The sequence below is a fragment of the Procambarus clarkii genome, chromosome 80 (assembly GCF_040958095.1).
Source record: "Procambarus clarkii isolate CNS0578487 chromosome 80, FALCON_Pclarkii_2.0, whole genome shotgun sequence".
NCBI lineage: Eukaryota > Metazoa > Arthropoda > Malacostraca > Decapoda > Cambaridae > Procambarus > Procambarus clarkii.
The window spans coordinates 23,290,996-23,306,752 of NC_091229.1; the positions used below are offsets into that span (position 1 = coordinate 23,290,996).

The 15,757-nt window shown below is 46.3% G+C and overlaps 2 protein-coding genes across 9 annotated transcripts in view; both read right to left on the reverse strand.

Annotated features, from left to right (window-relative positions):
- Positions 1–13,169, reverse strand: part of LOC123746328 (putative uncharacterized protein DDB_G0271982) — a 74,836-nt gene extending 61,667 nt beyond the window's left edge. The window contains exon 1 of one of the 8 annotated variants that reach the window (XM_045727767.2): positions 13,149–13,169. The gene's annotated coding sequence lies outside the window, so the exon portion shown is untranslated. Of the gene's footprint in view, positions 1–9,632; positions 9,772–9,820; positions 10,275–10,302; positions 10,512–10,944; positions 11,161–11,257; positions 11,409–11,720; positions 11,869–13,148 lie in introns of those variants that run through there. The other 7 variants (XM_045727764.2, XM_045727766.2, XM_045727771.2 and 4 more) reach the window with 7 other exon arrangements.
- Positions 8,262–8,642, reverse strand: LOC138357932 (nodulation protein O-like). Its single transcript, XM_069315111.1, has one exon. The coding sequence runs from the start codon at positions 8,640–8,642 to the stop codon at positions 8,262–8,264; it is 381 nt and encodes a 126-aa protein (XP_069171212.1).
- Positions 13,170–15,757: the final 2,588 nt, after the last annotated feature.

A 15,757-nucleotide genomic window follows, 5' to 3' on the forward strand; every position in this document is an offset into this window, starting at 1 on the left:
GAAGGTCACAACCCTAAGTTATTATGGTTATAAACAAAGAACATCGTAGTGCTTCGGAGCTCAGAAACTCTTTAATAAATGTAAAGGTTCTTCAGTCTCAGGTCATCTCTAAGTGATGATAATAGACTAAGTATTACGGGGAGAGAGAGAGAGAGAGAGAGTGAGAGTGAGAGTGAGAGTGAGAGTGAGAGAGTGAGAGTGAGAGACGAGAGTGAGAGACGAGAGTGAGAGAGAGAGAGTGAGAGAGAGAGAGTGAGAGAGAGAGAGAGAGAGAGAGAGAGAGAGAGAGAGAGAGAGAGAGAGAGAGAGAGAGAGAGAGAGAGAGAGAGAGAGAGAGAGAGAGTGAGAGAGAGAGAGAAGTAAGTATTCAACACAAGTTATGATCTTGGACAAATAAGACCAGCTGTTGTCCCCCAGGTTGACTATATTAGATATCGTCTGCTCCTACGACCAAGGGACCCGGGCTCAGTTCTCAGGCAGGACAAAACCGGTTCAGCACTTAGGAATAGTTAAATTATAACGCAACAGGTGTTATAAGGCTAACAGGGGGAGGCGCTTAAACACCTACACCTCTCTTCCCGAAGTAATTGATAACTATTTAAGTCTTAAGTCTGAGTGAACACCCGCCCCCCCCCCCAGCACCTGGTGTTCCTCTCCCCTCCCGCACACCGTGTGTATATGTAAGTCTCCTCTGACAAACACCGTATTAACGACGTATTACATACCTTATTACACTATAAGCCTCATTAAGACAACGAAACAATTTTCACAGCTTGCCCTCTCTCCTCTCACCCCACAACAAACGCCACACCGTTTCGGAGCCGGTCGGCCGAGCGGACAGCACGCTGGACTTGTGATCCTGGGTTCGATCCCAGGCGCCGGCGAGAAACAATGGGCAGAGTTTCTTTCACCCTATGCCCCTGTTACCTAGCAGTAAAATAGGTACCTGGGTGTTAGTCAGCTGTCATGGGCTGCTTCCTGGGGGTGGAGGCCTGGTCGAGGACCGGGCCTCGGGGACACTAAAGCCTCGAAATCATCTCAAGATAACCTCAAGATAACCCCAGATCCCCTACTCCACACCCCAACATCACCTCGTGGCCATCATCCTCCCCCACCATCTCATCACCTTCAACCTGTGCACTAGACAGTGTGATTTCCGCCAATCAGACATCCGCCAATGGCTGGTTGGATGAGCTTGATCATACATATTCTTCAGGCGAGGTCCGACACCCGGCTCCTGTGTTTGTGCCGTGTTCCTCCAGTCATACTAGACCTTGAACACTCACCTCTGGAGCAGCACGCTCCCAGAACCACCCCACCGTGTGTCCATGCTCCCTTGCTCACTCTATGCACGTGTGCATGCTCTCTCCCTCACTCCATGCACGTGTCCCATGCTCCCTCCATCACTTCATGCAGGTGTACATGCTCCCTCCCTCACTCCATGCAGGTGTACATGCTTCCTCCCTTACTCCATACACGTGTCCATGCTCCTTTCCTCCCTCCATGCACGTGTACATGCTCCCTCCATCACTCTATGTACGTGTCCATGCTCCCTCTTTCACTCCATGCACGTGTGCATGCTCCCTCCCTCCCTCCATGCACGTGTCCTCTCCAAGTAACACGTACACATTACTACCACTAAAGAAGCACGTATTCACACGACCCTTCATCCAAACACCACGTGTGAACACCGCTCCTCCCAACACTTGTTCGCATTACCTCTCCCTCTCTCTCCCTCCCTCCTCCGCAGCACCATATGTAAATAAATACCCCCTTGCACCACGTGTCGCCCCCCCCCTCTCCGGCACGTGGCCACTACCTCCCCCCCCTTTCACACACCCACCGGAGCGGTTGGGCTCTAGCCTGAGGTACAAGGGAGGCTTGAGGAGTTATCAGCGTTGCCTCTGGGAAAGGGAAAGGAAGGGTATTATCAGGAGAAAGGACCAGGCCATTACGACTATATAGCACTGGGAAGGGGTCAGGATAAGGATTTGGGATGGGACGGGGGGAAGGAATGGTGCCCCAACCACTTGGATGATCGGGAATTGAACGCCGATCTGCATGAAGCGAGTCCAGGGGGGTAGAAATAGCCTAAGCTACTCTATCCCTTTGAGATGTATTTATTGCTTATCTCAATAAACATACTTGAACTTGAACTTGAAGCGAGGCCGTCGCTCTACCGTCCAGCCCAAGTGGTTGGGAACTCGGGGAACTTGTGACTGTAGATACAGTGACTGTAACTTGCGGTACACTGTACCCACAACGGTGCAAGTGACTGTAGATACAGTGACTGTAACTTGCGGTACACTGTACCCACAACGGTGCAAGTGACTGTAGATACAGTGACTGTAACTTGCGGTACACTGTACCCACAACGGTGCAAGTGACTGTATCTTATGCTGAAATTTTCAGGCATAAATTTTGTTTACAATTGTATATAGCTAAGAAAAAAATAATAATTTAATAGAAACAGCTTTGTGGTTGCTTATCACATGAGACCAGAAGCATCTTGAGGCTATCTTGAGATGATTTCGGGGCTTTAGTGTCCCCGCGGCCCGGTCCTCGACTAGGCCTCTACCCCCAGGAAGCAGCCCGTGACAACTGACTAACACCCAGGTACCTATTGTACTGCTAGGTAACAGGGGCATAGGGTGAAAGAAACTGCCCATTGTTTCTCGCCGGCGCCTGGGATCGAACCCGGGACCACAAGGCCAGCGTGCTGTCCGCTCGGCCGACGGGCTATCTTGAGGTTATCTTGAGATGATTTCCGGGCTTTTTAGTGTCCCCGCGGCCCGGTCCTCGACTAGGCCTCCACCCCCAGGAAGCAGCCCGTGACAGCTGACTAACACCCAGGTACCTATTTTACTGCTAGGTAACAGGGGCATAGGGTGAAAGAAACTGCCCATTGTTTCTCGCCGGCGCCTGGGATCGAACCCAGGACCACAAGGCCAGCGTGCTGTCCGCTCGGCCGACCGGCTCCCTTCTAGTACCGTCTAATACTGAACTACTAAGAGCGACAGTCTTCCAGACGACACCAGGCTGTAGGGACGCCACTGCTGGTTATACAGGTTCTCATTAGTCACTCACTGGCTTGTAGCGGCAGCGAGATTATCATTCGTGTAAATGATACACTCTTAAGATTATCATTCGTGTAAATGATACACTCTCAAGATTATCATTCGTGTAAATGATACACTCAAGATTATCATTCGTGTAAATGATACACTCTTAAGATTATCATTCGTGTAAATGATACACTCTTAAGATTATCATTCGTGTAAATGATACACTCTCAAGATTATCATTCGTGTAAATGATACACTCTCAAGATTATCATTCGTGTAAATGATACACTCTCAAGATTATCATTCGTGTAAATGATACACTCTCAAGATTATCATTCGTGTAAATGATACACTCTTAAGATTATCATTCGTGTAAATGATACACTCTTAAGATTATCATTCGTGTAAATGATACACTCTTAAGATTATCATTCGTGTAAATGATACACTCTTAAGATTATCATTCGTGTAAATGATACACTCTCAAGATTATCATTCGTGTAAATGATACACTCTCAAGATTATCATTCGTGTAAATGATACACTCTCAAGATTATCATTCGTGTAAATGATACACTCTTAAGATTATCATTCGTGTAAATGATACACTCTCAAGATTATCATTCGTGTAAATGATACACTCTCAAGATTATCATTCGTGTAAATGATACACTCTCAAGATTATCATTCGTGTAAATATTGACTCTGCAGGCAACCCCTTGTCGCTGTAACATCTTCCCTACACGACCAATGATCTATTTTATTGTAATATCTTCACTTGAAAGAATCTTTACTGCCATAGCCGCCCTCCTGGAGCCTCGGGATCCACCATGAATCCGGATTTAGTGCACTTCACTCCCTGTCAGCCGGGGGTCGAGGAATGAACCTCTCGTTCTAGTTGACGGTCAGAGGCACGCTGTTTCGGGGATTAATTATGTACCTGCCACAACACGCTCGCTGCGAGGGTTGCTGGGAGTGCTAGATGGATGGCTAGGAGCGTTAGACGGCTGGCTGGAAGCGCTAGACGGCTGGCTGGGAGTGCTAGATGGATGGCTAGGAGCGTTAGACGGCTGGCTGGAAGCGCTAGACGGCTGGTTGGGAGTGCTAGATGGATGGCTAGGAGCGTTAGACGGCTGGCTGGAAGCGCTAGACGGTTGGCTAGAAGGGCTAGACGAGTGGCTAGAAGCGCTAGACGGCTGGCTGGGAGCGCTAGACGGTTGGCTAGAAGCGCTAGACGGTTGGCTGGGAACGCTAGACGGTTGGCTGGGAACGCTAGACGGTTGGCTGGGAACGCTAGACGGTTGGCTGGGAACGCTAGACGGTTGGCTAGAAGCGCTAGACGGTTGGCTGGGAACGCTAGACGGTTGGCTAGAAGCGCTAGACGGCTGGCTAGAAGCGCTAGACGGCTAGCTAGGAGCACTAGACGGCTAGCTAGGAGCACTAGACGGCTGGCTAGGAGACGGGGTCACTCAATGCCATATATTTGGTTTTGGAAGGTGAATCGAAAATTGTCTGGACCGGCCAAAACTCTTGCTCTCCAGCACACCGCTGGACGAATGTTACTAAAACAAGAATATCCGTAGTGTTGAGGACTGGGTCCCCCCCACCTTATACTTCTCCACTCCTCCTTAAGCTTGTTCACATCATTCTCAGCACGCCTACACTCTCTAAACCCACCCACCCACACACCTTCACCACTCCGATATGTCTTCCATCCAGCCCACACCTTCAGATTGCTAACGTCACCATTAGCCCGCACCTCATAGTTGTCCCTCACCTGGTTGATGGGGTTCTGGGAGTTCTACTCCAAGCCCGGCCCGAGGCCAGGCTTGACTTGTGAGAGTTTGGTCCACCAGGCTGTTGCTTGGAGCGGCCCGCAGGCCCACATACCCACCACAGCCCGGTTGGTCCGGCACTCCTTGAAGGAAACAATCTAGTTTCCTCTTCACCGTCCAGGAAAATTAACTAGGTCCTCAACCATCACCACTTCATCCACTGACACACACGATAATCTTGATGGACCTCTCAGCGTTACCTCCATAACAACCCTTTCCTCTCACATTCCTTGTCTACCGTATACCTACACTTCCAGCAGATCACCTCACACACACACACACACACACACACACACACACATCATAGGGGCCTCGTAGCCTGGTGGATAGCGCGCAGGACTCGTAATTCTGTGGCGCGGGTTCGATTCCCGCACGAGGCAGAAACAAATGGGCAAAGTTTCTTTCACCCTAAGTGCCCCTGTTACCTAGCAGTAAATAGGTACCTGGGAGTTAGTCAGCTGTCACGGGCTGCTTCCTGGGGTGTGTGTGTGGTGTGGGGAAAAAAAAAGAAAAAAAAAAGTAGTTAGTAAACAGTTGATTGACAGTTGAGAGGCGGGCCGAAAGAGCAAAGCTCAACCCCCGCAAAAACATAACTAATAAACACAACTAATAAACACAACTAGTAAACACACACACACACACACACACACACTGTAAGAGAGTAATGCAGTGTGAAATGAAGTCCCAGCCAGAAGTATGATGCAGATTATGATAAGTATGATACGTCAGGTTTGTTGACCAAACGTCACAAATAAAACTCACAATCATTAGTAATTACAATCGGTGAGACATAGAAAGGGATTCAAGGAATGCCTGCAAAGGACGAGTCAAGTTAATGCGTCGTAGCGTACAAGGATTGTGAAAAGACGCAGGACGACCTGGGAAAGTCAAGGATAGCTAGGAAAATGGCTACTTGACGTCAACCCAGAGAAATGCAAGATGATGAGAATTGCTGAGGGAGCAATAAAACTTAAGAACAGTATGAAATTAAAAGACGCTACTCTTTGAAACAGCAATAGAGTCTGAGACTTACAGATAGCCTCTAGCCTAGCACCAGAGGCTCGGATAAATATCGTAAGATTATTAGCATATTAAAAGAGCCAGAGCTCAACCCCCGCAAGAACAACTAGGAGAGTACACACACATTGTCCTCTCCCGATTGCTCCCCCTACCCTTAACATGTACTAAAGTACCTGCAAAATGTACACCAGCTATCAAGTTACGGGCTCACCATAGCCCGTGCTACTTGGAACTTTGTTCCAGGTAGCGAATCTTTAACAACAACATACACCAGCTTCTAGTTTCCCAAGACTATATATAAAGCATAAGTCATACGAAACGCTGCAGTAGCCTACTGACCCATTCGTGGCAGGTCCTATTTAGACCCGACAATTTGACCCCAGCGGTCTATACAATCTTTAAATCATGTTACATTATTATCCTCAATAACTTTAGCTGGTGATTTAATCCATTCGTCTACACTGTTGCCAAACATGGTAGATCCATCGTTGTAAACCAGCATCTTTGGTCCAGCGAATTACATGAATGTAAGCTGTAAACCGGTTAGGTAGGCACGTAATAAAATACTGTAAACTATCCAAATGTACGAGAAAAAATCAACATTGCCTAGGGAAATCAGTATAACTTAGGAAAATCAAAATTACTTAAGATCATCTTTATATAGAAAAAATCAACATTACCTGATTACCTAGAAATGTCAACATTAAATCAACATTACCTAGGAAAATCAACATATTAAAGTCATCATCATCTAGGAAAATCAACATTTCCTAGGAAAATCGTCATATTAAAATCATCATTACTTATGAAAATCAACATTACTTGGAAAATCAACATATTAAAATCATCACCACCTAGGAAAATCAACATTACTTATGAAAATCAACATTTCCTAGGAAAATCAACAATGTAACCTTACCCTCCAGCAATTGTTTAGGGCTTTGGGTCACGATACAGTATAAGAAGGCGCTTCGCCCTGTTTTCAACTCCTAAGTTTAAGTCAACATACACTCTATACGCTCTCGTAACGCTAAATCAACCTAGGATCAGTATTATCAACGTTGATTCATTGTTAAAACCATGTCATTTTGCCCAGCTGTGACCTCCTACCAGACATAATTTAGTTTTTCCAGAGAAGTTGGGTTTTATAGGTTACGAACCAGGTTTATTTAGTTGAGGAGTGCGTGGAAATTGGGAACTAGCCATGAAAACAAACAATATTATGCTCATAAATATCAAATATACTTTGGGAATTCAGAGCTGGCACAGAAGGTAAAACTATAAGGGTTAAATTATATATTCGGGTTCACGTCGGAGAAATGGCTGGCTTACTAAGACACTTGACTCAGTGAAGCACGCAAAGACTAAAGCTGTTAATACATAGCATTAAGCGGCCACACTTTAAAGTATGGACGCTTATATAGCATTAGGCTACGTATCAAAGTATATAATCTTACATTACGCTACGCTCTAAATAGACTGCACACTTGTACTGTTTTCTTATCCACTAGAAACCATTACCAGGGTCAGTTAGCACGCAAACAGTAAAAAGGAAATAATAATAATATACAAATATACGAGAACATTAACAAATAAACGGAAAACTTGATTATATGTATATAATTATATATATATATATAATATATATAAAAATACGAAAGTCAAATCGTCCACAGGCGGTTTGGCAAAGGTAGTTTTCCGCTTGTAAAATAAATAAATATATATATATATCGTACCTAGTAGCCAGAACGCACTTCTCAGCCTACTATGCATGACCCGATTTGCCTAATAAGCCAAGTTTTCATGAAATAATTGTTTTTCGACTACCTAACCTACCTAACCTAACCTAACTTTTTCTGCTACCTAACCTAACCTATAAAGATAGGTTAGGTTAGGTTAGGTAGGGTTGGTTAGGTTCGGTCATATATCTACGTTAATTTTAACTCCAATAAAAAAAAATTGATCTCATATATAATGAAATGGGTAGCTTTATCATTTCATAAGAAAAAAATTAGAGAAAATATATTAATTCAGGAAAACGTGGCTTATTAGGCAAATCGGGCCTTGCATAGTAGGCTGAGAAGTGCGTTCTGGCTACTAGGTACGACATATATATATATATATATATATATATATATATATATATATATATATATATATATATATATATATATATATATATATATATCGCGTTAGATTAAGCTGTCTTAGGTTAGGTTAGCCTGTCAAGAAATGAGAGATATATGCTGTGCTAAGCACAGCATATATGCTAAGATATATGCTGTGTTCATTTTGACCAATGCTGAGGATAACATTACTTGGACCAGCGCTGAGGATAACATTACTTGGACCAGCGCTGAGGAATAACATTACTTGGACCAGCGCTGAGGATAACATTACTTGGACCAGCGCTGAGGATAACATTACTTGGACCAGCACTGAGGATAACATTACTTGGACCAGCGCTGAGGATAACATTACTTGGACCAGCGCTGAGGATAACATTACTTGGACCAGCGCTGAGGATAACATTACTTGGACCAGCACTGAGGATAACATTACTTGGACCAGCGCTGAGGATAACATTACTTATACCAGCGCTGAGGATAACATTACTTATACCAGCGCTGAGGATAACATTACTTGGACCAGCGCTGAGGATAACATTACTTGGACCAGCGCTGAGGGATAACATTACTTGCGCCAGCGCTGAGGATAACATTACTTGGACCAGCGCTGAGAGATAACATTACTTGGACCAGCGCTGAGAGATAACATTACTTGGACCAGCGCTGAGGATAACATTACTTGCGCCAGCGCTGAGGATAACATTACAGTACTTGGACCAGCGCTGAGAGATAAAATTACTTGGACCAGCGCTGAGGATAACATTACTTGGGCCAGCGCTGAGGATAACATTACTTGGGCCAGCGCTGAGGATAACATTACTTGAACCAGCGCTGAGGATAACATTACTTGGACCAGCGCTGAGGATAACATTACTTGAACCAGCGCTGAGGGATAACATTACTTGGACCAGCGCTGAGGATAACATTACTTGGACCAGCGCTGATAGATAAAATTACTTGGACCAGCGCTGAGAGATAACATCACTTGGACCAGCGCTGACGATAACATTACAGTACTTAGACCAGCGCTGACGATAACATCTCCCTCAGACCGGCCTTCAAATTACTAAAATAATTAAACTCCAATTGAAAAAGGTCAAAGAATTGGCATCATCAGATTATGAGAGCGCGCGCCCTGGTTCTCTCAGTACACAATCACACAAGATAACTCCATCTATAATACCATCAAAGCTGCCCAATATTAGGCTACCTCCAGGGAAGTCCAGAATAATTCTTCCCTTCCTCCCACACTAGCGACTGCAGTCGCTAGATTCTTATCATGATGAGACCAAAAAATCAGAAATGTGGAGGTTCTGACTCATATCCTAAGCCGTGAGAATTTTAATGTTTTGAAATAGAACAAAAATTGTCAGAGGTGTTTTCGCAAACCAAAAATAAATATTTTCTTTCTTGTAAGCGGGATAAATTTAAACAGTCGTAAACTAGTGTGAAGAGCAACAGTCTGGGAGGGAGCGGTGGCCATGTTTTGCGTCCACGTATCCGGTATCTTGGAAAAAGGCTAAAATATGATGGCGATTTCCGTCCAAGTTTATCGGAGATGTAAACTTGGAAATCCACATTACCTAGTCATGGCGCGAGCTAACATCCTCCGACAATTTTTCTGAGGCATAGCACAAGACTTGTGAGAGTCAGTCTGAGGGGCGCCGCGCTGCCGACGGGGATATCAATGTCCCCCACCCACATCCCCCCTACTATACAATCCCAAGACTCTGCTCCGACCACCACTTGGGGACCGATGCCCTTCACCTACACTGTCGCAAGCGGCACCACCACCACCGCCGCCGCCTCCTGCAGTGGCAGGACGTAGCAGAAAGCCTAATCCAACAGGCCAGCCTCGTACAGCAGCTGGCCGCGCGCTGCTGCGCGCTGTTTCCTCCATAACTTGCAACACCTTGCGTAACACGTTGTTGTCGTCGCTACACCCACAACAAGAGTACAACACGTGGCTCACTCACCCACCCCCGACACACTTTCGCAATAGCCTCACATTTTTTTCGTCAATATGACTCATCTAGCAGTCGTTGGCGACATGAAGTGGGTCATTGATTTCCTGAAATCTGACACTGGTCCTTAATTGACTGTACTGGACGAGCACAATGTCTCGTCTCGAAATTATAAAGTCTTTAGACTTTCTACAAGGTTCTCGTTTAAGTTAGCCATAATGATACATCATGACAGTGGTTCACCAAGGCTTGCAGCTAGCGATGACACACACACACTGGGAAAGTTTACCGTCAAAGGAGGCGAGGATGACACAGTGCCTGTTGAGGAGTACTGAGGAGGAGGCGTCAGGAGAGTCACTGGTTAAGACGAAGACTGTACGTAGGGAGCGGCGACCATGCGTGGCGTGGGAGTGGTGGTCGAGGACAGCAGGCCAGCCAGCAGGGACAACAAGACCCGCTTGTCCAGACACCGTACGAGTGCAGGCCGGAAACGGTGCGGGGGAGGTAGGTGGGTGGGTGGGCCATATTGGGGGGGGAGGGGTGGGGGTCAAGACGTGATCCCTCTAACCCCCCCATTAGCCACCACCATCACCCCTGCTTCTGCCACCCCCTACCTTCCCCCCTCTCTTCCATCTGGCCCCTTAACATCCTCCCCCCCCCCTCCTCCTCCACCACCTACAGCCCTTTGTCCCTCGGCCTCCCCGCCCCCCCCCCCACCCTCCCCAGCGACCCTCCTTACCCCCCCCCCCCCTCCTCGCCTTACCGCATCCCCCTTCCACTAACCCTGATGGTCACTGTCACTGTCCAAGCGTAGCGCCGCTCACCTCATCTCGTAACTAATCAATACCAGGGGGCAGTACACGCTACACACACACACACACTCACTAAACGCAACACTGCATTTGATAGATATGTATAAAATCACACTTACAATCCAGCGAGAGAACAACGCGAGAACACCGCGTCGCTAGATCACAGCCCCGCGCCAAGCCTTGTGTGTGGTGGTGTGGGGCCTAGGCGGTGTGCAACGGTGGCGACCAAGCCTGCGACTGCTGATGATGGTGGTGGTGGTGGTGAAGGCAGGCGGCCGGGCGGTCTAAGCCGGGGAGTAGGGCCCCTGCTGCCGCCTCTCTTGCCTGCCTGCCACCCCGACCAGTATTATCCGCAATCGTGGAAATGTTTCCTCCATTGGTTTCGTGATTTGTACTTACCAAGTTTGTTTTCCCCTCTGCTGGTGTACTTACCTCTGACTGATGAGGAGAATTATGATGCTAATTACCCCCAAAAGACAACGGTGATGACCATCTAGGTGTCTCATAATCATACAGCCCATCAATCATCACGCGACCATAAATCAATTACAATTCTAAACTCCAAACGAAAACGCGTAAAATTCTCGCGCGCGCGGCCCGGTCACATGGCCAGGAGGGGGGGAGGGAAGGAGAGGGGGAGGAGGAGGACTCAAGCTTTGAAAAGAGTGAAGCTGGGGCTGGCTGGCTCGCTGGCTTGCGTCCCTCCCAACGTCCTACTTCAATCACACCAAACAAATACTGCTACAATCACCCAGCAAGGCGGACCGGAGAGGCTGAGCCCAGCGCGCGTCGCCTTTCCTTTCTATTATTGATACTTTTCACACTTGCTACTAAACAAACTTCAACACATCTTGTACTAAATAACAGACACAACAATCAACGTTCACATACTCACAGTTAAAACAGACGTAATTGCGCCAAGATCACTAAAATAGACCACTTTCCACGAGTGATAAAATCTGTGCGTCCCCTGTCAATTCACAAAGAGCAAGTTCGATCGTCAGTTATTTAGTGCGCGGGCGGGAGGGAGGCGGCCGCTGGTTGGTTCTCACGGGCCAGGCCACGCCCACGCCCACGCCGCGCCAAATACGACTCCCGAAGGCCTCCGCCAGCTTACCCAACTGCCCAAACACTCTTTTTTTCATCTCTAATTACATATTAACCTTCCGGTAATATATAGAGGCTACTAGAGTATTTCGGCAAGGCATCGCCAGAGACTCGTTTGATTAAGACAAAGAGACGTTAGCGCGGTTGTGTGTGCTACAAGAGTCCCCACAATACCCTTCTTGGAAGTGGTCTTTCTTCCCCCTGCTGTAGCAACGGTCACAGGAGGTGGAGGACAGGAGTCGCGCTAAGAGAGGCGAGCAATGAAGCTCAAGGAACCGTGTTGGAGGTTACCGCGTGGCTGGTGGGAGGCCGGCCAGGGGGCGAGAGAGAAAAGTAGCTTGGGTTTCATCAGCGGCGGGCCATGTGTCCCTACCTCCCTCCCACGACACATGTGGGCGGCCCTCTTCACCCCCGTCAATGGCAGCATACACGACCAGCCTCGCCGCCCGTCCGCCCTCACAACTTACACTTTCTCTTCCTCTCTTTCACTGTACACAAAAAGTCCACTATACTCACTGGATTAATTATGAGTGTCCGCCATGACACAGGCCGTCAGTACTACATCTGCTCGCTAATCCTCAACTAATAAAACAGTCTTAAAGTCTTACCTCCTGGTGCATAACACTTCAGACTTCCTGAAAGACCTATGTTACATGGGGTTTAACTGTTATTTACCAATTAGTTAACCACCTTTTATCAGCGAATCGATAAAATTGACTAATCATATCCATCAAATTGGAAGTTATGTTTAGAAACTAAATAGCAACGAGTTTTGTTAATGATAAGATAAACGTACGGAACACATCATCGAGTCTTCACCACTTGTAAACTCGAGGCTCCAGTTTAAGTCTGAACACGACCACGAGACACTGAGGTTCTTGTGGTCGTGTTTGTTTCCGGTGCTTCTTTAAGAACACAAATGGTCTGGGAAGCAGAACATTGTTATACTTAGGCTCCAGTTCTGTTCTGCATGTTCATTCAGTTAAAAACAAAAGTCATACGGTTGTAGAACACATTGTGATTACTTTTTTTACGAGAGTGAGAGAGACAGGGAGTAGGTAGAGTGAGACAGGGAAGAGATAGAGTGAGAGAGCGAGAGACAGAGAGAGATCGAAAATCATGGAAGACAGAGACAAATATATATATATAGCGAAAGAGACATGGAGGAGACAAAGAGAGATGGAACGAGACAGGAATGAGGAAGAGAGTGAGTTACCGTGGGAAGATGATGACAGTAGAGGTGATGGACAGGCATCGTCTGTGGAAATGAACAACGCCTCGTTCATTATCGCCAGTATCGTCTGATTGGCCGATTACGTCATCATCATTTTATCGAAGAGAATGATTAATATCGTGTCGGGTTAGGCTTGCGTCCCGCCTCGGGGAGCTCAGTCTCCCTTCAGTCTGCCTGCTCCAGCACGATTTATTAATAATGATAATAACATTATTTTTATTATCATTATTATCAGTATTATTATTATTATTTTATTATTGAAACTGGTGCACCATTTCACTATTCAAATTACGCGGTGATAAGAGGCTAAGTTCTCCATAATATAATCAATTTTGGATTTTGCTCTTAATAGGCTTTATGTCGAATATCATTAACTTTGCTTAACTGGTTTCGGACATGTTAGTGACACTGATGCATTAAGTTGACACGTACACATAATCCAGGGACCCGGGTTCGATTCTAACAATTAGCCAGAGTTTCACCTGAGGCCTCTTTTTGCCTAGTAGTAAATAGGTAATTGGGAGTTAGATAGCTGTTGTGGGTTGCATCCTGGGGATGTGTGTGGATTTACTATTTAATATGCCTGCATGATTGAGATGTTAGCTTTTGGGCCCCGCCTTTCTAACTGTGGGTTGTCTAATATACTGACTCCCGACCTATTTTCCTCTGTCATATCTGCTACTTATATTTATGCATTTACTATTTGTGCCTGCAGAATCGAGCTATTAGCTCTTGAACCCCGCCTTTCTAACCAATATGTGTGTGTGTGTGTGTGTGTGTGAGAGAGAGAGAGAGAGAGAGAGAGAGAGAGAGAGAGAGAGAGAGAGAGAGAGAGAGAGAGAGAGAGAGAGAGAGAGAGAGAGAGAGAGAGAGAGAGAGAAATGTAGCAGATATGATATAAAAACTAGGCAACCCTACATTAGACAACCGACGAATAGAAAGGCGGGGTCCAAGAGTTCAATCCTGCGGGCAAAATTAGGTAAATACAAATAGGCACACACACTTTTTGGTGGAGGTCAAAACCGTCAGTATTTTCGAAGACAAACGACAAAGAGTACTGGGAAGACGGGACACCACGAGCGTAGCTCTCATCCTGTAGCTACATTTAGGTAATTACACACACACACACACACACACACACACACACACACACACACACACACACACACACACACACACACACAATTTAGGCAGTGATGTGGTGGAGGCTGACTCCATACATAGTTTCAAGTGTTGATATGATAGAGCTCAATAGGCTCAGGAATCTGTACACCTGTTGATTGACGGTTGAGAGGCGGGACCAAAGAGCCGAAGCTCAACCCCCGCAAGCGCAACTAGGTGAGTACACACACACACACACACACACACAAAAAAGGAGACAATACACAAGAGGACACAATTATACGGCCCACCGGCCGGTGTGACTTTTTTTATTGCGGGATATTTAAATTTATTTTCTAAACTTTTATTGAGGGGCTCATGGAGTCCGTTTTTTGAGAGTGGAGTGAGAGTTCTTGTGGAGTTGAACTCCATTACACACTCCATAAACCACACTACTGAGGCCCTCCTCCACTTGTTACTGAGGCCTGTTAGTCCCCCCCCCCCCCCTGGCTTATTATTATTACCTGGTTGATACCTGGTTGATGGGGTTCTGGGAGTTCTTCTACTCCCCCAAGCCCGGCACGAGGCCAGGCTTGACTTGTGAGAGTTTGGTCCACCAAGCTGTTGCTTGGAGCGGCCCGCAGGCCCACATACCCACCACAGCCCGGTTGGTCCGGCACTCCTTGGAGGAATAAATCTAGTTTCATTATTATTTTTTTATTTTTATTATTATTACATTATTAGCATTGCTCTTCAATATTTGGTCATTAATAAAGTGACCTTCCACGAGTACTTACAATGACTGAGTGCCAAAGTTGCAGGTGTGGGGGGGGGGTTAAACTTTAAGACAACTCATTATCCAACTTTAATTAGCTACATACTTTCAAAATGCAATACTTTCATTGTATACTTTAATATTTTAGACTTTGAGTATACTATACCAGGTGAATTAAATGTTTATTTCCACTGTAGTGTGGTTATCTTGAGGTTATCTTGAGATAATTTCGGGGCTAAGCGTCCCCGCGGCCCGGTCCTCGACCAGGCCTCCTTTTTGTTTGGTTGACAATTTATAGGCCGTGGGCGTGATACACTGCTTATTATATACTTAATAGCAGCCAGGGAAAGTATAAAATCTCAGTTGGGCAGCGGTTAGTTTTCCTCTGGAATCTTTCCTATTAAGACTGTCTCATGGTATGGTGGATAGAGCCTTGGCCTCACGCTAGTGGGGTGGCGGTTCCAGTCTCCTAGTGCCCAGGTAAATTAAATGTTTATGTCCACACTCCATAAACCATAGAGTTGGGTTAATAATCCCAACTCCACGGCCTCAAGTCCCTTTCATACAGGCTTTGCGTTGTCTCCTGATAATTGTCTTACTTTATTACACACAGAGATCACACTAACGTGTTGCATCAAATGAACACATCCACAAGGGCCGTGACGAGGATTCGAACCTGCGTCCGGGAGCATCCCAGACACTGCCTCTAATCGAC